The sequence below is a fragment of the Numida meleagris genome, chromosome 16 (genome assembly GCF_002078875.1).
Source record: "Numida meleagris isolate 19003 breed g44 Domestic line chromosome 16, NumMel1.0, whole genome shotgun sequence".
NCBI classification, from domain to species: Eukaryota; Metazoa; Chordata; class Aves; order Galliformes; family Numididae; genus Numida; species Numida meleagris.
Genome location: NC_034424.1, coordinates 1,302,268 through 1,328,960, shown reverse-complemented (window position 1 = coordinate 1,328,960; position 26,693 = coordinate 1,302,268). Strand labels below are relative to the sequence as shown.

The window sequence follows — 26,693 nt, the reverse complement described above, 5'->3', positions numbered from 1 at the left end:
GATCTCGCGAGAGTTTAGCAGTGCGCGGGATCTGCCCCCCCCCGCCCCCCCGCCTGCACGGAACTCTATGGTGCGGGAGCGGGGCGCTCTGGCCTCTTGTCTCTGTGGTGCGGAGGCCCCGAGGCGGGGCGGGCCGTCATGGCAGCGGGCAGCGGTGAGCGCGGCGGGGTTGAGCAGAGGGCTGGGGGGTGGTCTGCGTTGGGGCGGGAGCTGTGGGGCTTCCCAGGGCGGCACGGAGCAGGATGGGGGACTGTTGCCGCTTCTGTCGCACTGGGGCCGGTGGCGGTGCTGAGGCCTGCGGGCCGCTGCGGTGGCTGACTGACAGGAGGGCACGGCGCGGGGGGGGCTCGCTGAGCGGGGACGGCAGCACCGCAGCCCCGTGCCCCGCGGCGCGTGTTCCCCTGCGGGCCGCGATGCGGGCAGGCCGAACTGAGGCCTGCAGTGGTGCGGGGTTTGCAGGTGCCCGTTCCCCGCCCGCTGCGGATGGCTCTTTCAGTAACTGAAGTGAATAAAAACGACAGCTTACACGGTGTCACCGCATGCCTGAGACCCATCTCTTTGTCGCCTGCTGATGCTGGTCTCCCCTGAAGTGATGGTCTGTGGGCACGCACAGCCGATGTCTCGTAGCGAGGAGCAGCTTGGCTGCTTGCAGGTCCGACCTGTCTGTTCCCTAGGGCAAGTTTAACGTTTAATCGACTAAATAATTCTCTGATCGTTTCTCTTTGGGCCCCTGACACATTTCTTTCCCTGTTCAGTGAGCTGTCCTTCAGCTTTTGTATCCTTCTGCAGTTTTTTGGGTGAAAACTAAACTAATTATCCACTACCCATATGTCTTATTAGTAGCCATAATAGAGATGGGTAAGAAGGGATAAGGGGATGCTTACATTCATCAGTGACTGTGCTGTAAGCACCCTTACCCTGTTTCTTATCTTTTAAGTCCCCTTTTACTCCTGTCTGTGATGTCTGACCTATGTTCATGGCTCCTCACTGCATTACAGGATTTCCTAACTGTAATTCCTGACAATTAATTTCCCTTCTTGCTTAACCATCTGAATTTTTACTCTGGCCTCTCCTCCTGGCTTGCCTTGGCTGGTAAGTGACGACTCTGCAGGGAGCAGTGAGTGTTACACGGTGGGAGAACAGAGTGGGCCACAGTGAGCATTTCACAGGGTCATAGAATGTCCTAAGTTGGAAGGGACCCACAAGGATCGTAGAGACCAACTCCCAGTTTGGGTATTTAAGTGTGAACTTATTAAAAAGTTTCTCAGCAGGGATGTTACTTTGGCTTTGTAGGCAGTTATTAGCTGACTGGAAAATAGGCTGGTGTTAGAAGCCTATTAAAACCCTGACTTTAAGTTAATAGGTATTTAAGCAGAATTCCTTCATCTCACTAGGTGACTAAAATAGGAAAAGCATTTCTGTGCAGCAGTTTCTGTCTGAAAAGCCAATGAACCAAGTGTTTTCTTAACTTGAGATAATCCCTGCCCTAGAATTCGAGGCCATGACCTGTTACAGTGGAGCTGAGAAGCAAAGCAAGCTGAGGTTGGACACCCTGACCCGTGTCTATGTGGCGTCCCTGGAAACAGCTGACACAGTCTGTGTGGCTGCCAGAGGGGGCTCTGCTGTGGGCAGCAATTGGAAAGTCCTGTGTTCTGATCTGCATCAGGGTCCTGCCTGTTTCTCCTACCCTGCAAGGTGGAGGCTCTCAAAATTAGGAATTGTCTCATTTCTAGCCTCGATTTACTCTCTGATATTTTACAGTTGCTCATTATTGTGCCAGAGTTAATTGTTTTTGAGTTTGAATAGTTTGTTTTTGTCCCTGGTGACTGCTTTCTTGACGCAGCTTTCTTAATTCCTGTCCTGGAGTGGATCCTGTGTTTTCCTGTCTAAACATGTTTCAGCTTGCCTTCATTTATCTTGCCCAGGAAAGGCAGGTCAGTCTGCCTGTCTCAGAGGTACACCAGTGCTTTCGTCACTCATGTTAACACTGGTGCTGCAGTGGTATGATGGGCTCTGCCTGATTGATTATGCCTAAGGAATGGCTAAACAAAGGCAATTGCCAAGGCAGTGATTTTTTTCTTCTTCTTTTGTTTCTCTTGTTAGAGCACAGTTCTGTAGTCCAGGTTCCACATGCTCCAAGAGCCTTCTGCCTTTATTTATGCTGATAATTTGTGCCGTTCAGACGGAGCTGTAGTCACAACTCAAGATGCCACTCTTCTTCCGTAAGAAGAAACCCAGTGAAGATGCTCGGAAGCGCCTTGAATACCAAATGTGCCTGGTAAGCAACGTTGATGTCTCTTCTGTTCTCTGTACCTAGACCTGGGTGCCTCATTATCGATCTCGCCAAGTTAGCAGGTTGCCTTTCTAATGTACATCAGAGAATTCCTGCCTTCCTGGTCTCTTCCTGCCTGTCTCTCCACATGTCCCCTCTGTGCTGCTTCCTTCCCTCTCTTCTTCTGTGGTTGCACATAACATCTTCCACCCCACCTCATGCTAACCCATATTCAGGACCCTCCATCCTTTCTCCTTCTTGTTACTTCCCTATTACACAACTCCCAGCTTGCTTTTCCTACCAAGGAACCTGTGACATCCCTTTCCAGGCTTTTCTTGTGCCTCTCCTTTGCTGCTTCTTATTTCTTCTCTTCTTGCCCTTCAGAGGATTAACTTGTTAGACACAGCCAAGGAGAGGGGCAGCTCAAAGACAGCTCTGGTTATCCTGCCTGTTCTCAGGTGGTGTCCTCAGTGAGTTTGCTTACTGGGGAGGACTGCAGACTTACTGATGAGGGACAAGTCTCTATTCCCTGTTAGTTCTTTCCATTTTTCTGGTGTCTCTTAATCCTTAGAGATTTGTCCACAGATACATGACATTTGGAGTGATTCGTATGCTCAGGAGAAATAATGTTATATCCAGAAAGAGCAGTCATTAATTCAACATCAGGTCTCAAAGATGTGTGTTTTTTTCCTGAGCTAGTCTTGACCAGGATCCTCTGGGGTAGATTCACAGCAGGTTGCTGTCATGGCAGTCATGGTGGTAGAACTACCTGCCTTACAGCAGCTGCAGGTATGAAGGTGGCTTTCTCCAAGCATTCTTCTCTTTAATTATTTCACCTGTTCTGCCATAGGAGCTGTGGACCAGTGCTGATATGGGGGATCTGCCGTGTTCTACCTTAGAGGCAGCTGCATTTTAGGAATGATAATATTATTGCTGTTGGACGTCAGTAAGGTAGTTTGGAAAGTAAGGCTTTGTTATACAGCAATAATGAAAACAGTTTTACTCTATTTATGTGGTTTGTAAAGTTTCTGTCTGCTTCCTGTGGGGCTGGAGAGGGACAGCTAAATCTGTATATTCTAGGGTTAGTGCTGTATTGCATACTTAGTCTTGGATCAGGTTGTCCAGTTCTGAAGACTTAATGGAAGCACTATCACAGGCAGGCTTTATTGTCTAATACAGTCTCTTTTATTTAAGAAAATAAATCCAGAGACACAATGCTGCTCACAGTGAGACTTGTCCAGTGCCATTGCTGTTACCAGCTGCATTAGGTGTGACTGATTTGAACATGGAAAAGCTTTTTTGTCTGGAAGCAGCAAATCCTTCCTCCTTGTGCAGCAAATCGGCCTCCAGCCTGCTGGAAGCAAAATACAACAGCAGTTACCTTAGTTTTTATGTACAGTTCAGAAGGTCCATTGTCTGAATGAGACCTGCCAATGACACAGCAGGCTCCTTGAAGGCTAGCAGGGCACTAGTTCATAGCAAGTGTGTCTCTGGTGCTCGAGAGTCCAGGTTTCCTTTTCTTTCTGCTTTCAGTTAAAATTTCAGGGTGGGATATGCTTTAGTTCTTCATGTAAAATTTCATTTATTGCAGAGAGAGATTTTTTCTGCAGTTTGATTTCCTGGTTGCTTTTGATTGCTGCAGTTGTAGCAGCAAGCCCTTTGTTCCTGGCATTTTCACTGAATTGCATAGTTGCAGCAGAAAAATCTAATTAGATTATTTCAAGAGCAGCCAGCTGAGTAGTTCAGCCAATACGCAGCAAGAGGCCATTTATTTCTTCGTGTTCTAATTCTTTGGATGTGTATCTTCCCTTACCAGGCAAAAGAGGCTGGTGCCGATGATGTTCTTGACATATCCAAATGTGAACTGTTGGAGGTACGTTCTCTGGAACTTTCAGGATTAGCTGACAGGTCTGATTTCTCAGTCTACTTCTTGTTACCAAACAGAAGGTTTAATATAATGTCTATTAGCTTTGGGACAGAAATGGCCTTGTGCCTGGTCCACTTCTTCCTCTGTATGTATGTTCTCTGGCTTTCAGGTAAAGGCCTCTTCCTTATTTTGTGCTGTCCTGCTTGTTGCTTCCACAATATTTCTGTACTGGGAATCCCCTTTCATTTGACAGCATGGGAAGGGTGGAGTGACCTCAGACCCTCCTTGGGAGGACCCTACCTTGGGACCTCCTGGCCTAATTTTACTAGTTGTAAGGGAATTTTTATTTTTATTTTTGCAAAAAGCTAACTGTTTCTCACCTTAGAGCTATAGAGTCTCCTCACTGCACTTTTTTTTCTCTATAAGTGAAAATGCCTGGCTCCAGGCTGCTGATTAGTGATGGAAATCTCACTTCCAGCTTGGCTTCTGATATTGAAACAAGCTGGCCGCTGGAGTATGAGTGATTATTGACAGATGGATGGGCCTTCAGTTGAGGTCGTTGTGCATTCTGGCAGCCATGCAAACGTGCCAAGCAGAAGCCCATTCCTGTTTGACTTTCATTTTTTATTTATTGTCCTTTGTTTCTGAAACGTTTGCACCTGCATAACCTTTTGTCACAGGATGCCTTTGTCAAGCAAACTAATGGATATATCACTGCTCTTTGAGGAGAGATTTGGGATCATCCTGAAGAGTGTAGCTGCCTACTGTGCACTATGACATGGCTTTGTGAGACTTTGGGATGTTTTGTTCCAGGATCAGAAGCCAATGGCATCTTGTGTGTAGGTTTGTGAGCTGTGTGGGACAGGCTGTAAGCCAGTCTGGGTAGAAGGGTGGCAGACACAGGGTGTGCACTAATGTAGCTCCATTCACAGCTGTAGCTGGTCTTGGATCCTGAGCTGCTCCTTCTGGATCCATAGCACTCTGTCTCGCTGTTTCCTTTCAGCTTTTGTAGTTTTGGTAAATAAAGTGACCCATGAGATCGGTCTTAAAATTAATTCCGAAATTAAAGACAAGACAATGATTTAGCCCATACCTGTTCAATGCTGCAGAACAAGTGATAGTGCTCAGAGCCATGGCTGGCACAGGCTGAAATTGCTGGCATATCCCTTTTCTGATTGCCCATCTCCTGCAAAGCCCAGCACGCTCAGGTGCCATATGAGAACACTCGGTCCTGCCTGTTGCTCGCCTCTGTCACTTAGCCCACTGGAGCAGGTTTGTCGAGGTTAAGAAACCACAGAATGCATTTATATGATGTCTAACTGGAAATGTGCCTGAAATCCTGAGTCATCTGTACATTTCGTATTAAGTCACTCAGGATCTAGACTTCTGCCTAAGCCCCAGGCTGTTCTGCACTGTTTGCTACACTGTCATATTGTGGAGAGCCATTGCGAGCTGTCTGCATGGAGGCTAACCAGGCAGCACTGGCATCCTGGGCCAAAACAAGCATAAAGTAATGTTACGTATCATGTGCGTTTTCATTGAAGTTAATTACTGAGACCTTACAGGTGGGTATTATAGAAGTGCTTAGAAAAGATAATATATTGTGAAGTCTGATGTGACCATTTTTTAATGGTTTTTAGGTTCCATACGGGGCCTTTGCAACTTGTAAAGTCCTGCAAAAAAAGGTAACAATACAATCCCAAAGCAGATAATTCTATTGTTATGTGTGAATATTGCTGTTGCATTTGAAATGATTGTATTTGCCTATTTGTATGCTGCTTCAGAAGTTTGCTTGTGATGGATTTGGCCATTTATATGATAGAGGGCAATTTGGGCTGGACTAATCCGTTGTGTGTTCTTTAATGCTAGTTTCTGTCATGAAAGATGAGGTGATGATTTCTATCTTAACCTATCTAATGATATTTCTGGCAAAAATAACTAAACTTCTGTTCAATATTAAATATTTGACCTCTACAACAATTCATTTACTATTTCACTATTTTAGATGACATTGAATAAGATACAAAACTCTTGTACAACCTCTGCAATTAAGTCTTAACAAATGTGCTTATTCTAGACTGTGGTGCATCCTGTGCTCGTGTTTCAATGGGTTTTTCCCTCCTCAGGTGCTGATTATTCATACAAATAATCTTACATCTTTAGTTCCAAAGTCCTGTAGCATCCTGAGTCTCATCACTGTGAAGGTAATTGTGGCTCTTAACGATCATTCTAGCTGCATTAAAACACACTAGCCCTCCAAAATTCCTCCTGTCTGACTGTTGTTACCAAAAGATGGTAACAAAATGTGACAGCTCCCTTTTGTAGTTTAACTGATCAGCCGTCTCCAAGCGTGTTGTGGCGTAGATCCCTCTCCTTCACTGGTGGCTTACCTGAATGTGGATGAAACTGGTGGTGGGGCAGCGTGTGACAGGGCAGTGTGTGACAGGGTAGTACCACCGTCCTTGCCACATAAATGGTGAGGGCTTTCAGCTCTGCCACCCTCATGCTGGGGTTCCATGGGAGGCATGGTCGCTCCAGCAGTTCGCTGCCCCCAGTAGCAGGAATCTCCAGGCACAGTCCTGCCCTTCCCTTGTGCCAACACTGATGTTTGTCTTTCTGTGGAGCAGTTCAGCTCATGGACCCTGCAGAAAACATGTTTTTCTGCCAGCCTGATTTCATGGAGTTGATTTGTTCACTTGGCTTGTCCAGCTTTGCAGGACAGTTCCCGTGGTGCCACTCCTCTCCCTAGTCATCTCTTTGTTCAGCAGTGTATAGAGTCTGATGTGTTCAGAAGATCTGCAAGAGCGAAGTGCCTCTATCTCATGGAAAACCTCTGACATATTTTGAAGCCCTCTTGGAAAGAGATAATTATCATTGCTTGATAACTCGTGACCTTTCATTGTTGCATCACGGCATCTTTCCCCAACACCATTTGGTGAAATGATCTGTTCTTCCAGGTTCTAGATCTGCATGACAACCAGCTGGCATCGCTTCCTGCTGATATTGGTCAGCTGACATCTCTTCAGGTAAAGGATCTGCTGTGTTCCAAGTGTCTGCAAACGGTGTGTTAGGGGACAGCATGAAGATGGGGTTTTACTGCTGTTTGTTTTATAATTAACTGCAATTTAAATGGTGGTCCTCAAGGTGTCAGATCTGTGCCACTGATTGGGCTGTTGCTGTGTAGAACTGGCTCGTCAGAGAGAGGGATCAGGAGATGAGCGAATTGAATTCTGTAGTCCCTGCTTAGTGCAAGCAGTGTTACCCCCAATAGCTCACACTGCCAAGCAAGGGCTGTGAGTGAGTAGAGCTGCAGTTTGCAATCCAGTTAATTTCCTAAAATGTTCAGGTTTAACCATCTCCCTGGTGTGATTACATTGAGAACTCAGCATGGTGTGTTGTAGTGCATTTCTGAGCATCTGACCCCTCTGCTTTGGGGCGCAGCTCTGGATGCACATCACTGCTGATCATCACCTGCTGCCTGTGTGAGCTGGGCTGGGGCAGGTGGCCAGGGAGGCAAGTTCACTTGGCTTTCCAGTTCATCTGCATTCAGCACCTGCTTTGGCCATTGTTTGCAGATGCATGCAGCAGCTAGATGTACCCTGGATCCAGGGTGTCAAGAAAATCAGCTTGTTTTGTGGCCTATGGATCTAAGTAGTATTAACGGACACACATTTTTCCCTGGCAGATGATTAAGAATTCATTCTAAAAGCATTTTTGTTTTTATGAGCTAGAAGGCAGCATCTAAAACTACTTCTAAGTTGCCTTCTGGGTCTGAAAAGTAGTCCCAGCAGCATAGATATAGTGAGGACCTGAGACTTGTGTAAAGAATATTTTGATTATCTTTTCTGTTAATATCGTAGGTCCTAAACCTTGAAAGGAATCTCTTAAAATGTCTTCCACAATCTATAGGGGATCTTGCCCAGCTCCAGATCCTCAATGTGAAAGGTATGGCATATTTCTTGTTGGTGCTATGGGCAAAGCACCATTTATTTTCTGGGTTGTGTTGAGCTGCATTAGTAGTTATACCTTTGAACCAAGGTAGGCACCAAGTGGTTTACATTGTGAATACTAAGGAAGAACATAAGACAGACTTGAATTCAAATAGTTGGTAGGACAGGAGAAATCTAAGTAGAAAATAGTTCCAGAATTTCCCTGAGTTACTAGGATTAACTAGGGTTGTTTGACTGCTTCTTAACAAACGTGCACACTGTCTGCCTTGATTTTCTACTGTGTGGTTCAGCTCAGGGCTCTTGAATGAGACAGTCGTCATGAAATGATGATTCTTTTCATCCCACTGCCCTTTTTCAAAGGACAGGTTGTTGGGTCATGCCTGATCTCAAGAGCTGAAAGCTTCCTTGTGTGCCTGCATGTAGCCAGCACCTCAAAACCCAAGCTGACATATTTGTGTGTTGAGGGGTGCCACGAGGGCTGGAGGTACACATCTTCCTCCAGAAGCATGAGACTCAGAGCTGGGCACCCAGAGCCCAGTCCTGTGAGCGTGTTCACTTAACCCTTCCAGGTTTTTTTTTTTGTGACTTCTGTTTTAACAGAAGTCACAAAAATACCTTTTCAGAATACTTCTGGGCACTGTATCATTAATCTGGGAATAAAAAGTGGCGTTGTTCCGAACAGTTGCTGCTGAAACAGAGAAGAGGATGAAGAGCAAGGAACTTAGAAGTGCAGCTCAGCTTTTAGCTATATCTGTCTGCTCTCTGACCACTAAATTTGCAGTCCCACATTCAGTTTCTTTTGTCTTGTTTCTGATATTTACACTGAAGGGAAGAACATCCGGTGTTACAAACATTCTCCTAATGAGGAGCACAGATTGGGTCTGTTGCGGTGGCCTCAGCTGAGGAGGCTGGTTTGGCTTGTGGAAGCGCTGCTGGGTCTGCGTGGCTGGGCTGTGTACAAGGAGATCTTGAGTCCCACCTGCCTCTTTTGGCAACACAGTATTTGGAGTCTTAGTGTGCCCCGTGACAACCCCGTCCCTGCAGCAGAGTATAGAAAATAACTCACAGGAGGCACTTACAAGTACAGATCAGTGTTCCAGTAGATGAGCTTGCTGGTTTCTGCTTTGGCAATGTTATGTGACACTAAATTACTTTTCTCTCCATAGGCAACAAGCTGAGGGAGCTGCCTGCTACGGTGAGCGGCCTGCGGAGCTTGCGCACTCTGAATATCAGTGAGAACCTGCTGCAGGAGCTACCGAGAGTGCTGGCTCACGTCCGCACGCTGGAGGTACGCACCCAGCCAGCCGGGTCTGCCTGGCCAGCACAGCCTGCTGCTTCTGCTGCAGGCGCCGTCCTTCCTACTTGCTCAGTGATAATAAGTTCAGCATAAAAAGTGAATTTCTAGGGCATGGGTAGCGTTCACCATAGGGGACTGTAGCTAGAGTATACGTGGTTCATGGTGTCCAAAATCAGTTTTGCATGCTCTCCTGCTTTGGTCTTTTCTGATCGCTTTTTGCCAAGGCTTAATCATGGCGAAAGTAATCTGCAGGGAATAAGCCTCCAGGTGTTTTCAGCTATGGCCGCTTCTGAGAGTCCAAACTGAGCGGATGGGCTCAGTATAACTCAGATTTTTTCCACTCAGGCTGGTTCTAACTGAGCAGATTGAATGTTTTTGATGAGGTTTTTGCCTCTGTTGCCTTAATAGATCTCTGACTCATTGTCAGCCTCCATAGATTTCTGGCTCCCTGGAGAGCACATTCAAAATTATACAAGCATCAGCGTTTTTATGGGGATGTTATTTTCTGGCTGCCAAACTTGTCAGTACTGAACTGTGCAAGTGTCAGGCAGCAGAGCTGACTCAGACACCAGCACTGAGGACAGGAATAAATGCTGTCCTGTCTTGAGAACACAGCATTAGGCTTCTCTTCTGTTGTAGGCAGTCTTTGAGAGCAGGGACCCGTGCAGCTTGCTCCCTTGTGCTTGGTGAAGTGGTTCCGTTCTGGGCCTTCCTGCTAAGTCCTTCTCAATGGGAGGCAATGTTAAGTACTTTTGGCAGCCACAGCATAACAAAACAGAAAGTGGTTCTTCCACTTGCTCTTACTAGTACCTCTCCTCTCTACGTACCCTTTGTATTGCCACTCCTCCCGTGCATCGTGTTTAAGGGCTCCAGCACACAGCAATGCAGTAGAAAATGTCTGTAATTGAGAAGTGCTTTGTCCTTAAAGACAAACTACACGTGTCTACATGAGAGGGATATTCTACTGAGGGACCAGCTCGGAAGTTCCTAAATAAGGGAGAGCAGAGTCACCACACCTCTGGAAGTTGTCAAACACCCAGCAGAAGAACATTACAACCTTGTGTTTATGTCAGACTTCAGGGTAATGTGAAATTATCACTCTGTAAGTGAAATTCTGGGAACCTGCAAGGCTAACTGGTTCTATTACAAGCCAAAAAGATGATCTGCCTTTAATATATTTCCCTTTTAATAATTTTTTCCTTGTAATAAGTTTAAGAATTTGACTAGTTATGGGTGACATAAATATTCCATCCACTACTCCACCTTCTTTATGAAGTCCTAAAAAACACTAGCATCACTAACATGCTAGGAGACAGGATTCTGTGGTTTGGTTATTACAGGGTACAAATTAAATCTTGCAGTTTATTTTCCTGGGTCCCAGGCATGAGACAGTTGGACTCTGGCTGGGCTGTAAGAATAACTTGGAGCTCTGTGTGTTCTGTTTTGGAGACACTGACCCTGGATGCTTCTTCCATGACCTACCCATCATCTGATATTTGCAGTGCAGGTACGGAGTCCATTCAGCAGTTCCTCTGCAAAGGTAAGCAAGAAGAGGCTGTGGATGCTGGTGAGAACTTGCAGGGCTGTGTTGTGCTTTAACTATTTACAAAGGACAAAAGTGAGGGTGGTTCTGCTTCAGGTGGTTTCTGATGCTCTGCACACAGGGCAGGCAGGTCAAGAAGTTATGTGTAAGTAAGTCTTTGCTGGCAGACAGCAACGCAGGAGTCCTTCCTTGAAGCTTGCTTCTCACTGTCAAACTGAAATTTATAATGTTTTTGTTAAAATATTAGGACAGCTGGGTCAGAGACTTCCTTTGTGAAGTCGCTGCATCTCTCTGTGCTTTTGTTTTCCCATTTGTATTTTCTCCAATGGGAGGTTTTGGAACCAACCAGATACAGCTGATCCTGCCCTGGGACATGGAGATAGACTCTGCAGGTCCCTTCTACCCTCACTTTCTATAGGGAAGGGCCAGGAAGCTGATGTTTTCCTGAAAGAAATATGAAGACAGATTGAAAACTCAGAGGAAAAAAATAACGGACTCTGAGTTTATAAACACTGTATTCTGTAAAAACAGGAAGGCCTGGTAGAGATTTTATGCAGGTGATGTGCACTGTGCTACTGTTTGAAAGAAAAGGACTGTCAGAACTTATTTGAGTGTGAGCAATTATCTTTTGCAGCTCCACGGAAATGAATATGCCTGTATTCATGTAAAGTAAGGTTTTCTCTCTGTGTAAGCCAGCAGAGTGTCAGCCCAGCTCCAAGTGCTCAGTCTGTTTTTGGAGGGTGGTTTTAGAAGTGGGAGCAGTACACTCAGCTTCTGTGCTTCCTCTCTCCATGCTGTGCTTTAATCATCTTCCTGGTGGGAATGGGATGGCACTATCTCTTCTCACAGCTTCTTGCTGCAAGACCTACGTTAGTTCTTATACTGTCTACGCTTGGGGAGAGAGCACAGTTGGAAGCTGTCTCACACATAGGCCAGCCCTCAGTCATGCTGCCAGGAGGTCTTTAGGCACCAAATGTCTTGTTTTGCATCTGATCTCTTCCAGAGTGTGGAATTGCATACTACCCTCCCTCAGAGTACGTGCTCCCTGCGCTGGAGAGTGATGGAGGAGAAACATCAGTGGATGGAGGGGACAGGACAGTGCACAAATACTTGGAGGAGGAGAGCAAGTGGCAGGTGAGGCTCCACTGCATGTGAAGCTGTGTGTGAGTTTTGGATTTGTCTCTCAGCTGATCCAGCAAATCTCACAGCACTTAGCACATCATTCCTCATCACTGCCTAACCCATGAGACCTATCGTTTTGGAACAAGGGAGCATCAGTACCAGAACCAGGCATGGCACCGTGGGTGTGGGTGGTTCATCTCCTCCCTGGGCGGTTGGGAATAATGTTATCATGTCTGACTCCTAGAAAATATGTTGCAGAGAACTGTCTCCATTCCTGGAGATTTTCATAACTTGGCAGGACAAGGAGCAATCTGATCTGACTTTGAAATTAGCACTGTTGTGAGTAGGAGGTTGGAGTATAGACCTCTGGAGGTCTCTTCTGACTCCAGTTTTTCTACGATCATGCATATTTTCTGAGCCATATTAGTTTTAGTCGTTATCTTGAAAACAACAATGCAGAAAACATCCAATGATTCACAGCCAAGTGCTGGACATTTTCAGCCCTACCTGGGAAAGGTGAGGCTAGGCCTGTAATTATGGCAAGTTATGTTAATTCTTGTGCTGTTTGGCAACTACAGAGTACATTTCTTTGGCCTTGGAGGAGCATGAATGCCTGGGCTTTAGGGATATGTTAATCTTTATGTGCCTTTGGTTGATGTATTTTTTCGGTTAGCGGAAGATATAATGTGGGCTAATGATGTCTACAAAAAATTGCTCCTAGAAGTAAATATCTCCTGATACTTTTATTTTTCAGAACAAATTCTCGGACTATGAGAAGAGGAAGGTAAGGATGAACCCCTGCAAATGCTTTGTCTGGAGAGCAGGACCACTTCTATTTCTTGTTTTCCATTTCTTTATCTGTTTTCTCAGCTGAAACTGAATGTTTTGAGAACGGTGATCTTGCAGAACATCCTCCAAACCTACCCACTCCTCACTGCAGAGCACAAGTGGGAGCATGGGGAAATTTCAGACTGTGTTGTCTGACACATACAGCTGATGAGCTGCAGAGTGAGTGATCAGTTCCAGTTTAAGTCAGTCCTTGTCTGCAGAGTTAGATCTGGAAGCTTTCACACCAGAAAGCTTTTTGCTTGCCTCTCTGTGCTGAAAGCTCAGTTTACTTTTCACATGAGGGGGACAGACAAGTGCAGGGCACAGGCATACTGAGCTCCTTGTAGGGACAACACACGCACATGAAATCAGTTTTTCTCACATAAACTCCTGTCATGTGGTTCATCCTGTCCCTTTGGCCAGACCTGCTCTTAGCTGGCTGCTTCCCTTCACTCAGTTGTCTTCAGATAAGAGTCCCCTTGCCATCTGGAGCTGAACACAACCTTAATTTTGGACTTCCCTCCTAGTGTTGAGTGTTTGTATTGGCTTGAAGCAGAAGTTCCCTCTGTTTCTGTTGTATGGGTTGATGCCTTGAGGTGTTGGCTTTGTGACTATGAAAGGAATTGCAAGGAGTTGGAAGGCTGTCATAAAGAGAGCAGCAACTTCTGGCTCACAATTTTTGTTTTCCTAAGGACAGAACATTTCCATCCCCTAGTCAAGCCTCCTGTTTTGCCTTTTGGCTTCATCTCTTGTAGTAGAGGGGATTAATGTGCCTTGTTTTACATTGCCAGAATTTGTTCTCATTTGACAAGGAGCAGAGCCAACACTGCTGATTCCTGGCATTTGTCTTTCTCCTCAGGAAAAAAAAATGCAGGAGAAGCTCGAATTTGAGCGGCGCTTGAACATGGGGCAAAGAGAACACGCGCTGCTTGTTCAGCAGATCAACAGTCAGAAGGATGAGATACTGCAGACAGTAAGAGAGGTAGGTCTCTTCTGGGCAGGAGCTCTAACCCTTACTCATTTGCTGAGGTAGGGCTGTGCCTGCTGCCTCAGACAGACTTGGAGTGGTGTTTTGAGTGTCCATGCGTGCAGAAACTTTCCTTCTAGGGACAACAGCTCATTCGCTACACTCAGCGTTTTGCTTCTGCTTTCTCTCTTGGGGTTATTAGGGATACTGTCATAGTCATTTGACAGGTGGGAGAAGTGCAGATTTGATTGTAGAGATTGGAGCACTTTTTTTTTTTTCATCTTTCCTGTCTGTAATTGTTTGACTTCACAGATTCTCAACATCTCGGAAGCACCTTGGAGTGATTCTTCATTTCCTTTGTGTTTAGGCTGCCCCATCTGATGAGAGTTCTCCTCTCCCAGGAGCTGCCTGGGTCACTGCTACCAAACCCTCCATTATCTGGCCCTGTACAAGACGCTGCCTTTCCTAAACTGACCATATTTTCCTTTGGTTCTCTTTTACCTTGGCCTAGGATCAGATGAGGCTGGAGAAGGGTCTGACAAAGCACCAGCGCCATTTGGAGGAGGAGCGCCTGAAACTGCTGCAGCAGCTGAAGGAAGCGGAGCAAGGCATTGCCAGCCGTATCCAGAAGCTGATAGAGGACAATCAGAGGTGAGGCAGTCACAGGGCATCGTGCAGTGAGCTCTGTCCGTTGAGGGCTCATGTTCCACTCTGAATTGTTCAGTTTGGCCTCTCTGAATTTTAACAGAACTGGTCGGTCATGATACTTAAGTAAAGTGCTGAGGGTAAATCCCTGATGTGTAGTGCATGCAGCTTCTGTAGTCCCTATCCAGCCTGCAGCCTTTGAACAGATCCCCCCAGAAGGCCTGCAGGCTTATTTATAGAGCCAGACTGTCCCTGCAAGCCTGTGCTGGACAGACAAAACCAGTGAAGTCGTACGGACTCCTCTGCTGTCCTTGCTGTGGACGTGGTTGTGTTTCTTCCCTTCTCGTGCGTATTTGGCTACACTGAGTTTGTCTGCACTCATGTATGTGCTCATAGATTTGCAAACAAAAATACCACTTCCCCAGCTACCACTTGTAGCAGAACAGGATCGATATCTGTGGATGGGGTGTTAGTTGCTGAACTGCCAAAATCCCATTTAAATGAAGTGGAATTTGGCACCTCAAAAGAAGACATTTCACACATCTGTGCTTTTGAAGTTTTACAGTGCTGTGGAAAAATTTGAATTCCTCATGGAAGTTACATATTTGAACAGTGGTTCTTGGTGTTCTTCCATAGTGCTCCTCATGAAAGGTACATACTTGAACACTGACCTAGATCTGCTGGATGTCCTGTAGTGCTGGTGCTGGTGCAAGGTTACCAGTCTGCTTAAGTCTGGTCTTCTGTGTGTGAGAAACAAAGTTGTTTTCTGCTTACTGAGGGAGTAAGATGTGCTGCTTAGACTTATAAAAACCTTTTGTTTTATCTTTATTTAGGCAAAAGCAGAGTTCAGATATTCTGAAATCCTTGGAGAATGAGAGGTGAGTAATCTTGAAATGAATTTTTCTAGAAAAGGGACAAGGAAGAGCTTTGGGACCCTCAATTCTGAGCCCTCAGTTTGAATCCATGTTAAATCAGAGGGGTCATTCTCTTATTTACTGACTGAATGGTTTCCTGCTGCTTTGGCTGTAGCAGCTGGTTCTGGTCACTTGGAAGCAAGATAGATGTGCTTGGTTTTACCCAGTCTGGCAGACCCTGTGATTGCACCTCCTTTTCATCTCAGAATGGTCCTAGCTAAGGAGTTTGGGAACAAAACCCTGTGTTCTACTATCAAGGACCAACAGAAATCTGCTGGAAAGCAAAGCACTTATGGAGGTGGTCCAGTAACGTGTACAGGAGGAATACACCAAACCCAGTGCTGCCATTCAGCCAACACTTTGAGCTGGCTTTGCCTCTAAGACTGGTTTTCTGCAACTCTCCTCTACTTATATGTTGCCCCCTGCTTCAGCCAGTGTTTGTGCTGTGACAGAGTAAACTGACCTGGCTGAAAAATAATCTCTTTGTGTGGCAGATAGTTTTTCAGTCAAACCCATTCTTGGAAGGTTAAGTGGTGGTGTGTGTAATTGTGCTGGGACAAGGACAGGGAGGTGGGAATGGAGGCCGGGCTCCTGCTTTCAGTGGCCGTGCTCGCTGAAGTCCACTTTGAAATGCTCATCAAGACTCAAGAGAAGGAAGTTGACTTTCTAGACCCTTGTTAGGTCTTCTGGGATGAACTTTCCATTGTAAGAAGCAATTGTTCCCATTGTTTTGAGGAATTTTTAATTTTCTTTTTTGATAGACTTAGAGTACCCTTTCCAAGAAATTGCTGAGACTTTTGGGTCTCTGATAAGCACGTGGCTTTCCTGCTCAGGTTGCTTGATGAATCTGCCCAGCCTTGGGTTCTGAGCTGGGTGAGCAGGAGAGGAGCGAGGTAGTGCTTCTTTGAAGGAGTGGCTGAATTATTCTTGTTTGCTTGCTAGAATAAGGATGGAACAGCTGATGGCAATAACACAGGAGGAGACAGAGCATCTACGCAGGAGGGAAGTGGCCTGTAAGTCCAAATAACTGTTTGGGTGGTAGGTTACTGGAAAAACGTGGTTCCTTTGGAGATGCTCTGAAGGGTGATAACCATGTGGGAGGTGCTCTGCTACACACACATTCTTGCTCAATACAGTAGGGCAGACTGGAAGGGGGTAGCATTGTACATGTACCACAGCTGATCCAGTGCTCCCACTTGCAACTCACTGCTGATTCTCAGGTGTGAGCTATGCCCCTGATGTAGCTAGAGCGTGTTGCACAAGCAGTCTGAGGCTGAAGGTAAGGCATCCTGTGTGGCACAAAGCACTTTATATTTTAGAGGTGCCAAACAGATGTTAACTGATGAGGTTAGTGAGGCAGGAAGCATATTAGGAGGTAAGCAACAATGCTTCAAAGGAACCATTTCTGCTCACTGTGAACGTGAATGGATCTGCTAGGGTTACAGTGGAAATGATGTGTGTGTTGTCACCCCAGGGATTGATGTACCACAGCCACAGTGGTACAGACAGGGCTGCAGCCTGTCTAAGGCAGTGATTTTGCTTCTTCAGGCACTGAAGAAATGCAAGCTGAGTGGGGTTTATTTATGTGCTTTCCCAATAAATAGCCACAATTCTTGTAGCTGAATGAATCTCCTTTTAAATGAATGAAATGGGAAAAAAAGGGGAACAGGTTGAAATGAGAGAGAAGGCACTATTAATTACAAGTTATTGTAGCAGCAGTGGCAGATTAGTGTCTGTTCTAGAGTTGAGCTCCTGATACAGACTGACAGCACTTCTGTCTCCTAGCTGCCATGCAACAAATGCTGGCCGAGAGCTACAAGAACAAGCTCATCCAAATGACCTATGAATCTCGTCGGCAAGACCTTGTCAACCAGGCCTGCTCCAGGTATGCTGGGAGATCTCTGGGGCTGGAGGTGCTGTTGTTGTAAAGTCCCTTTCTTGCCAACAGTCCCTGGTGTAATTCCCATGTGAACAGCCAGGAATTTCTGCAGGTGCTGGAATGCAGCAGGACAGTTCTGTGTGAGGCAGGTGACAGTGCAAATTAAAGAAGCATAGTTGAATGAGCCACCTTTTAACCACAAGAATATGAAATGTTAATCACACTTTGAATGAACTATCACATTTTTACACTGTTTATTTTACCTTATACATCCTGCTAAGTGTGGAGGGTGAAGTTAGACTGCTCTTTCTGCTATTTGGTTAGCCAGTGTCAAACTATAGTACAGAGCCTCCTAGGACTGTCTAGAGGATTGTGTTTCTTTTTCCATTGCATTAAAAAATTTCTAATGGGAAAGATAATAGTTATGATGCAGAACTTCTTGTGGTAGCCAGAGCCTTTCATTTGTTGCACTCTTGTGGAATTTTGGTAGTTCTGCTGGACAAATTACAGAGCAGGCTGAGGTTTTTCATGGGACTCACATTCTGTTTCTTAAAATCAAGGCTCTGTTCTCAAATGTGGTCCTTCTTGCAGGGTCTTTGGGGAAGTGAAGCAAACTAAGAAATTAGGGGGGAAAAAATTGAACTTTCAGACTTTATCACAGAGAGCTGTGAGACCTTGTGTCCACTGGTACCTGCAAGCTGGGATGTGTCACTCCAGGAAACCAATGTGAAAATTTCCATCTCTATGAGCAGTGAAATTGAGCAGTGAAAACGAGCCAGGTGGAATTGAGCAATATTACAACAGAGCAGCTGAAAATTTCACATTTTGCGATACATGAAGGGGGTACAGACATTAAAAATCCTCTGGACTTTAAGGATTATGTGGACGCAGTTTCTGTATGTGTGGGATGCTTTGCATTGCTAAAGTTGCAGAAAATTCTAGCTCTTTTTATTTACAAGAATATGAGAAATTTAATCTGGAGGTGTCTGACAAACACTGGTGCACCCGTGCTCGGCCCAGCAGAGGGCAGTGGGTAGACACGGTCCTGCCTGCAAGTGCAGGGAATGCATGACCCCACCGTCTGGACCTTCATCAGCACAGCTTTTCCATTGCAGAACTCTGCTGTGCAAATTCATCGCCTGAGCAGCTTGCTGGGGCAGCCACAGTCCCTGTTTGGATTTGCAATAACTCCATGACAAATATATTTTCTTGCAGCCTGGCTGAGATGGATCAGAAGTTCCAGCAAATCCTGGCTTGGCAACAGATGGATCAGAACAAGGCTGTTAGTCAGATCTTGCAGCAGGTAGGCAAGAAAGCAAATTGCACACAGGGAGAAACTGAAGAAAAGCAGCAGGATTCAAAAGCAGAATTGAGAGTGGCAGGCATGGGAGCAATGGTTGCAGGGCTGGGCTGTTTGCAAGAATTGTTTAATAGAACACTATAGGTTAAACTTGGAGACAGGTATTCTAATAAACTAGCTTTGGTATCTGAGAGAAAAATGTGTTTATACTTTAACTAGACAGCAGCTTCTCATAAAGGACAGCAGCGCAGACATGGGAAGCAAAACTGGTGTGATGATTAATGCAGAGGATTTTGAGATTTGAGTGGGTTTTGAGAAGTCCTGCCTTTCTGGCAGATTTCTTGGGTGACTTTGGACAAGGTGCCTGGATGCCTATGGGAAGCATTTTCTAAGGATCTTCTACTTTTGAATGCCTTACTTTTAACCTGAGATCTCTTCAGCTCATTATTCAGAAGTGCTGGGAAGGCATGCCTTGTTGCACAGACCTAGCAGCCTGGGTACTTAGTGCTGCTGAAAATGGGAGGTGGGGTTCATATACAGCACTCAACATGTGTGTTTGAAGAACATGACTGTAACTTCTGTGTCTCTCTGTAAGGAGGGTTTTGCCTTCTGGTCAGAGATCTTTACCTTCTGGTGAGCTCTAAGTCATGTTGTAGTCTGGACACCGTTCGTGCAGAGTTAGCATTGCTCATGTGTACTTGAGCCACTGCGAGGGAGCAGAGTTTTCTTTAGGCTGTTCACATCTGCATGAACAATCCACACTAAGCAGGATGTTGTCTGTTCCTTAGAGTGAGATGCAGAAAGCTGCCTTTGAAGCTCTCCAAGTGAAGAAAGATCTTATGCACAGACAGATCAGGAACCAGGTGAGTTGGCAATAGAGGAAAGAGCAACCAGCTCCTCATCATTTGCTGAGACCCTTCTGAGGAAGATCAAAGTGCCGTGAGCACAGGGCAGGAGGGAAACGAAGAGCCCTTGTATTACTGAGAGCTCTGTAACAAAGCATTGTGCAATGTTGGATAAACTACTGTCTCCCAGCATTATAGGAGAGAGTATAAAGGCAGATTTTACATTCGTGGAGTTAGTGGGATTGCCATTGCTTTAGTCATCTCAAAACTGTTTTGGAGGAAACGCTGTGGAGTGGTCAGTAGAGGACAGACCTGCATTGGCTCTGTGGGGGTGGTCTGCAATTGCAATTACAATTTCCTTCAGGTTTCCTTGGTAGGGCTGTTGTCTCCACATGAGTCCACTGCATCTCCATCTAGCATATTGTAACTGCACCTTGAGCCATAAGTTCACCTTTTCTTTCCCATTCTTAGCCTGCCTTTCTGAGCAACATTCTGCAAAAGGTGAAACAAAATAGTGAGGGGAAAAGCAAGAGCTGCTGGGGAGGTAGCATTGATTGATGCATGGAGATGGGTAGCTGGTTTCTGACACAGTGTTCCAGTTTCTTCCCTCTCTTGATCTGACAGCAGGAGAAAAGTCTCAGGTCTGGAGTTGGTAGATAAGCTCAAGAGCTTTGATATATTCAGTCATTCAGTGACCAATCTTTGCATTGTGCTTAAAGCCTATGGATTTTGCACAGGCAATCCAGGAGGTGAATCTAACAGCCTTCCATTGCTCGACTTCAGTAAGAGCCCAGAAGTTTGCCCGCACTTGCTTTGTAAACAAATGGAGTTTGTTTCTTGATACCATAGACTGGGCCTTTTGCTCCTGAAACCCATCCCACCATGGTCCTGCAGGGCAGGGGCTGTAGGTACTGCCTGCCACAGGGCCCCAGTGTCAGCAGGAATTTGGTGGTAGGTGGTACACATGAAGCAGCACGGCCTGGGGAAAGCAGGCAGCCTGGCTGGTAGGGGAGCAGGGCTCTCTTCTTGGCTTTGCTGTGGGATCTTGGGCAGCTCACTTCACCTCTCTGTGTCTCAGTTACCCTGACTGAAAGAGTGTGTATCATGATGGGAATTGCTGAAGCATCTAGGATCCATGACCGAGCCCCCAGTCCATCTGCAGTTTGGACAGTGGTGCTAAGAGGATTTTGATAATACTTAACTGCTTTCCAGAGTGGCTGCAGGATTTAGCTGAACAAACTGATTGCACTGTGCTTCTAGACTTGAACAGGTGTTTAGAGCAGAGAGTGGGAGGCAGTTCTTCAGGCATGAGACAAAGAGCAGCCCTAGAGTGAGTGTTGTGGTAGGACACTAACACATTCCCAAACTTTGGGGCAGCTCTGCAGTATTGTCCCTCCAAGGCCAGTAGTTAGACCTCAGTTTGAAAGAGTGTAAATTAAAATCATTTCAAATGTCAGTAAAAAATGTTTCATCTTCTGTTTAGATTAAATTAATAGAAACAGAGTTATTGCAGTTGACACAGCTGGAGTTAAAGAGGCAAGAACTGGACACAGAGACGCTGCAGGTATGTAGGGCTCTGGGACTGCCCCACCACCCTCTCTCTGCTCTGGGATCACAAAAGCTTCACTTGCTTCTCTTGCTTCTTGCAGTTTCCAGGTGGTTTTGTGCTTAGTCAGAGGGGTACTTACCCATAGGACACCAAAAAAAAACTCTTTGTCTTGGTAACATGGAAACATTGCTGCTGCTTTTAAACTTCTTGATGAATTTGCAGGAAAGAAAAAAGTAACCTGGCCCTGATAGAAATGGGCAGTTCTAGGTTTGCTGGGTGGGAAATGATCTTGCAGTCCAGTTGTTGGCTGTCCCAGAAACGCCAGCCTGCTGAGCATCCCTTGTCTTCTCACGTAGTTGTGTTGTGTTTGGTTTTAAATACCCAACAATAGTGGCTGCCAGCTCTTCTCCTTCATTTCTAGGCCATGTCTCCTAGGCTCTTCCACCCCACCATCCCACCATTCAATGGGTTGACTTCATCAGCAGTCACACACTGAGAAATCTCACGTTTGGCTTAAGCAGCTTGGCTTTAAATTTGTGCCTAGGCACACAAATAGTGCCTTGTGTGCACTATTTCCCAGGTTAGGTCACTTCTTTAGACAGCCTGAGAAAATGAGGATGTATTCCAGGCCCCATCTGCATGTCTGTCAGGACACAGTATGTTTGCAGCTCCACCACTGCACACCAGGAGAGCAGAGCTGAGGCAGCTTCATCTGTCTGCATCTCCTCTGCTGCTTGGCAGCCTGCAGCCCGAAAGTTCCTGCTGCCATTGAGCCCTTGCTCAGGCAGTGCCCACAAAGTGCTTTGGCAGAAGTGTTCCTGCAGTCATGTTTGATCCCTGCTGTGCAGCAGATTGTTGCTCCTCCTCTAAGGTACAGGTGCTTTAGTACTGAGCTTGGTGGATCACAGGAAAGCAGGAAGAACAAAAAAAAGCCTGAGAAAGGGAGGTGTTTGCACCAGTTATTTTTTCAAGGTTGGCTTGGGAGTGACCATTGCTGACAGGGTGTCCACAGCTGCTGTTGGTTGCTCCTTTGCATGCCTGCAGGCTTCTAGACGTAGTTTCAGGGGGTTCTTCATTGAGGAGGACCACAAACACTTCTGATGCCACTAAATGAACTTTTAGTGCAGTGATGAAGAGCTGCTGCAGGCCAGCACAGCCTGGGGCTGCCCGGGGTGTGCTGAGGGTTGGCACCACTGGTGAATGGTCAGTGCGGGACCAAAAGAAATAGGTTTGCCATGCCAAAGAGAAGATTGAGGCCATCTGCTCAGCTGTGCTGTGGGCCCAGGACTTTAACATTTGCTGTGACTGTTCTGGGTATATGGTAAGTGCTTTGCTGGAAATCAGGGCAGGGGTTTCCCGCAGACCTGTGGTCTGGAGAAGTGTATGCCAGAGTCCTTCTGTTGCAGGAGGTGATCATGGAGCAACGCCAAGCACTTGGTTACCTGCTGCAGCAGCTGCTCAAAGAAAAGAAGCAAAGGGAAGAAGAATTACAACAAATACTGGTAACGAAGGCCCCTAATTACGGGCTGTAGATGAGGAAGCACAAAGGCTGGCTGCAGGGAGAGAATCCTTGGGTCAGCGGAGGGATAAAGAAGAGAGGGGATCCCGGGGCTGTGAGGGGTTGTGTCCAGACTCAGACTTCAGAAAGTGCTGATGTAGGCTCTTGGGGCATAGCTGCCTCCAGTCCCTGGTGCACCATGAGGCACTGTCATCAGAAATCTCCCCTGCTTTCCCCATGTGGAGATGATCTTCCCCACTTCTGGGGAAATCACAGGAGAGAAGAAAACGATCCTGCATGTGGCCTTGTAGTTCTGAAGACCTCTAGACTCTCCTGAGCTTCTGAAGGCTGGGCTTCAACACCTGGGGCAAAGTGAGCAGGGGGATGCAGAGTTCTAGGGTGTGGGTTGTGTGGGTCAAAGTGGGACCAGCCTGGCCATCCTCTGAGCCAGCCCTACACAGCCAGGCTGCTGGTTTCCCCCTACACGTACAATTCAGGCTGCTCTAAGTACCACTTACTGCGTTATCTCAGGCTGTTGAGTGAATGAGTTTGTTTTTCAGTTGGAAATGGAAGCAAAGAGTGAAACCAAACAGGAGAACTACTGGCTGATCCAGTACCAGCGCCTGCTGAACCAGAAGCCACTCTCCCTGAAACTCCAGGTTGCTGCTGCATTTAATGCTTCCACTGTAGTATGCTCACTAACAAAATGCTCTGCTTGACAGGTGCAGAGGACATAACGTTTTGTGTCAGCCACTTGGCTCCCTTGTCCCTTACAGTACTGAGCCAGGGACTTTGTGCTATGAAAATAGCTGCAGGGCGGCCCCAGAGAGATTGATCTGAGCTCCAGCCATGCCGTGTGGCAGCTCAGGTTGGCAGAGCAGGTGCTGCTGCAGACATCAGCTGCCAAAATTGCTGTGTTTCATTCTTCCAAAACCAAGGCATTTTGAATTTCGCTCGTAAAATATTTGGGGCTGGAGCTCCTCTGGCTGTTGGGCTTTTGAGTGTTATTGTCTTCAGGGAAGCAAAATGCTTCTAGCAGAGCCTTGTTCCTGAGAGCAGGAGTATGCACACTGCCGTCCCTGCTGCCAGCCGTGCGTGGTGTCAGGCAGCAGCGTGCCCCACACCTTTTCTCCAGAGCGAAGTCTGAGAGCTCGCCTTGTGTTTTGCAGGAGGAGGGCTTGGAGAAGCAGCTGGTGAACCTTTTAACTGAGCTGTCAGCTGAACAGTATGTGCCTGTCTTTGCACACCATCGAATTTCCTTGGAAGTGCTCAGCACCATGACTGCCAGTGACCTGGAAAAGGTATGAGGCAGCAGTTATGCAGTACAGGCCAACGCTGTGCTGCCACTGACCCCGCCGAGCCGTGCTCATGGTTGTGCCCACAGCAGATCTTGCACCCCAGAGTGTTGGTGCTGCTGGTGTGCCACATCTGTGCAGGGGGAGGTGCTGGTGCTACTCTGTGTCCTGTTCAAGCAGGTGACAGCTTTGAGCTGTAACTTAGCTTTGCCTTTCAGTGCCCCTCGGATGTGCTTTGTAGCTCAACAGAGGGCACACGGGGAATTCCCTCATTCCGGCTTTGATGCCTGATGGAGATTCTTCCCTTGACGTGAACAGGTCTTGCCAGCATGGCCAAAGAGTTTGCATTGTTCTCTTGGAGATGTCTCCTTTCTCGGCCCCCTCTGTACTTTCTCATGTGGGTGCTGACCGCCCTCCTTTCGCACTGCAGATGGGCATTGCAGAGGCTGGCCTGCAGCGTGCCATCCTCAGACGGGCGCAGGAGATCCTGGCTGTGGCGAAGACAATCCCAGGTACCAGCAGTGCTTTTCTACCTGCTCCTTGGCACGTTGTGTGGTAGCAGCGGGTACCTGAGCCTTCAGTGAGGAGATCCTCAGGGCCAGACGCCTGCCTGTGGGAGCAGAGCTGTGCGAGGCTTGTGTGTGTGTGTGGGAGAGGCGGGGAGTGCTGCGCTGTCACCCATTGACTCTCAGAGCCCTGAGCTCCCATGGGCTTGCAGCTGTCCCATGCAAGTGGGTGGAAGATGGAAGCTCTCCTTGAGCTCAGTCCTCTGCTTGTGGTTGCAGAGCTGCTGAGGACGGTGGACACTGAGGTCTCTGCAGCCGTGGAACCCAGTGCCCCTGAGGAGGAGGCCCCGAGCTCCGTGGTCCCCACAGCTCCCCCGCTGCAATGGGATGAGAAGAAGTCAGAGTGCGTTGTCTGCATGGAGCAGGAGGTGAGAGCCCAGCACGCGTGCTGCCAGAGCAGGGGTGGGGTGAGGTCCAGCTGGGACGTGGCACTGGGCAGTGCTCTTCCTCTGGCCTGTTTTGCTGCGCATTCTTTGCACAGTGCTGGGGCTTGGGGTGTTGGCTCTGTCTCCCAGTCTGAAACAGCTCTGGGTGTTGCCCATCATCTCCAGCTTCCTCCTGTACTTTGTCTAAGCGTGGTGGTGCTGAGATTATGGTACCACAGCACTGTTCATGTCCTCTGCTCTCTCTTCCTCCAGGCCCAGATGATTTTCCTGCCTTGTGGCCACGTGTGCTGCTGCCAGACCTGCTGCAAGCGGCTGCAGACCTGCCCCCTGTGCCGCAAGGACATCACACAGCATGTCCGCATCTTCTACAGCAGCTAGGCAGGCTGGAGGAAGGCACAGCTGCCCAGCACCACCCTCATCACACCGTCCCAGGGCGAGGCTCCTCTATCAATCAGTATTAAATACACTCACACAGCATGACCAGCGCTGCCCTCTCCCTGCACGCAGCCCTGGTTGGCTGCTGGCTGCACCCAGGGCTCTCAGCAGCCCTCCTCCTTTACCCAGTGGCTTTTAGCCTTTGCCTTGGGTTCATTCTTCATCTGCATCCCCCATGCAGCCTGCCTGTCCAGCCTGGGAGCCCTGGGTAATGGAACTGGGCATAGCGGTGCTCGCTTTTCTCTGGCTGTGTATTTGCCTTTGGAATTGCCTCTTGCACAGCAGGGACGCAGTTAGTGCCATCACCTCTGAAGCCACCAGGATTCTGCAGCTGCTCTGTTGTGGCCACGGCACTGCCATTCTTCCATTTTGGTGGATTCTCCTGCAGGAGGACTGGGCCGGGGCTGCGTGATGCTCCGGGATGCTGAGAGTGCCTTGCACCTGTGTCATTGCCAAAGGTGCAGGGCTTCTGCTCTGGCAACGTGTGGCAGTGGGGCTGGCGGCTGCAGCAGGGGGCGGGGCTGAGCGAGGTGGTCCCCGTCCCTCATTCTCACTCCCATTGAAGAGCAGCGTCTGCGACGGCCCCAGCACCGGGGCTCGAGGGACAGCTCTGGCCAGAAGACATTCCCCATGGAGACGTGCTGGGGGGGGGAAGCGTTCCTGGCACGGGGAGCCAGCTCTGCCTTGTGCACGTGTGTTGGCATCTGAGTTGTTCTCCATTGTCATTAATAAGTAACAATCCCAGTGGGGCTTTTAGTCTCTTGACCTTAAGTATAAAACGCAGAGATAAGCCCGGTCCCGCTGCAGCCCTTTCCCCCAGGAGAAGCTATTAAAGAGAGCCGGTTTCTGCTGGTTGTCCGCTCCCTTTTTATTGCCCGGGTCCCGGTGGCACTTCCTCCTGTCCCACGTCAAAACAGGGAAGAATTTGAGGATTTCGACACAGCACCGATGACTTCCAGGCAGCTGGAGACCTCGGGCACCTCCGCTGGCATCGTGTGATGTTTACTGTGCCCGGGCAGATCATCCGTGCAGCGCCGCGGCCTGGAGCTGGGGTTGGCACGGGGTCGGGTGCTGCCAGGAAGGCGCAGCGGGGGTTGCTGTGCGTGGCCTCCCCGTGTTTGGGGGCAGCCCCAAGGCCACACCTCTGTGACTGCGTGGAGCTGTGGCCGCAGGGAGCTGGCAGCTCCCTTGCAGAGCCATTAGGGCACAGCGCGGAGCGGCTCAGCCTCGTGTCCCCCTCACCCGGCCGGGCATGAAGGTTCTCGGCATCTCGTGGAGGTGGGGATCGCTGGGGTGCCAGCTGGCTGGGCTGCGGCTCTGTGGGGCAGCAGGAGGGCTGGCAGCTGGCAGCGCTCCCACGGCCCCGCAGGGAGGAGCGTATCACAGCTGGTCTCATAGAGGTGACTCCGGTGTTCCCAGGGGGGTGGTAATGAGTGACAAGCCCTCGGGCAAGGTCCGCCGCCTGCCCATAACGCGCTGTGCCAGGGAAGCCTGGGGCGGGAGGAGCGGGCAGGGACGAGGCCACCCCTCATCCC

General features: G+C 47.9%; 1 protein-coding gene across 7 annotated transcripts; it reads left to right on the top strand.

The window, feature by feature from the left end:
• On the top strand, nt 12-26,006 carry LRSAM1 (leucine rich repeat and sterile alpha motif containing 1). Of its 7 annotated transcripts, none has more exons than XM_021413691.1 (25): nt 14-154; nt 2,104-2,278; nt 4,089-4,145; nt 5,780-5,824; nt 6,266-6,343; nt 7,097-7,165; nt 8,000-8,084; nt 9,256-9,377; nt 10,836-10,926; nt 11,933-12,063; nt 12,806-12,835; nt 13,739-13,861; nt 14,358-14,497; nt 15,325-15,369; nt 16,348-16,418; nt 17,191-17,290; nt 18,500-18,587; nt 19,373-19,447; nt 20,913-20,993; nt 22,385-22,480; nt 23,037-23,135; nt 23,646-23,777; nt 24,202-24,283; nt 24,557-24,705; nt 24,976-26,006. In XM_021413691.1, the coding sequence occupies exons 2-25, from the start codon at nt 2,207-2,209 to the stop codon at nt 25,099-25,101; spliced, it is 2,187 nt and encodes a 728-aa protein (XP_021269366.1). In that variant the 5' UTR covers nt 14-154; nt 2,104-2,206; the 3' UTR covers nt 25,102-26,006. The 7 variants fall into 7 exon arrangements, with proteins under 7 accessions (XP_021269373.1, XP_021269371.1, XP_021269366.1 ...); XM_021413695.1 differs by lacking the exon at nt 14-154 and adding an exon at nt 3,123-3,223 and having other exon boundaries at nt 2,142-2,278; XM_021413692.1 differs by lacking the exon at nt 14-154 and adding an exon at nt 3,123-3,235 and having other exon boundaries at nt 2,142-2,278.

What these genes read in the sequence shown, in the direction of transcription:
- LRSAM1 (XM_021413691.1), top strand. Translation starts at nt 2,207, where the DNA reads ATGCCACTCTTCTTCCGTAAGAAGAAACCCAGTGAAGATGCTCGGAAG. An exon ending in TACTGCAGACAGTAAGAGAG is followed by an intron (nt 13,862 to 14,357) that starts GTAGGTCTCTTC and finishes ACCTTGGCCTAG; the next exon opens with GATCAGATGAGGCTGGAGAA. An exon ending in AAATCCTTGGAGAATGAGAG is followed by an intron (nt 15,370 to 16,347) that starts GTGAGTAATCTT and finishes TTTGCTTGCTAG; the next exon opens with AATAAGGATGGAACAGCTGA.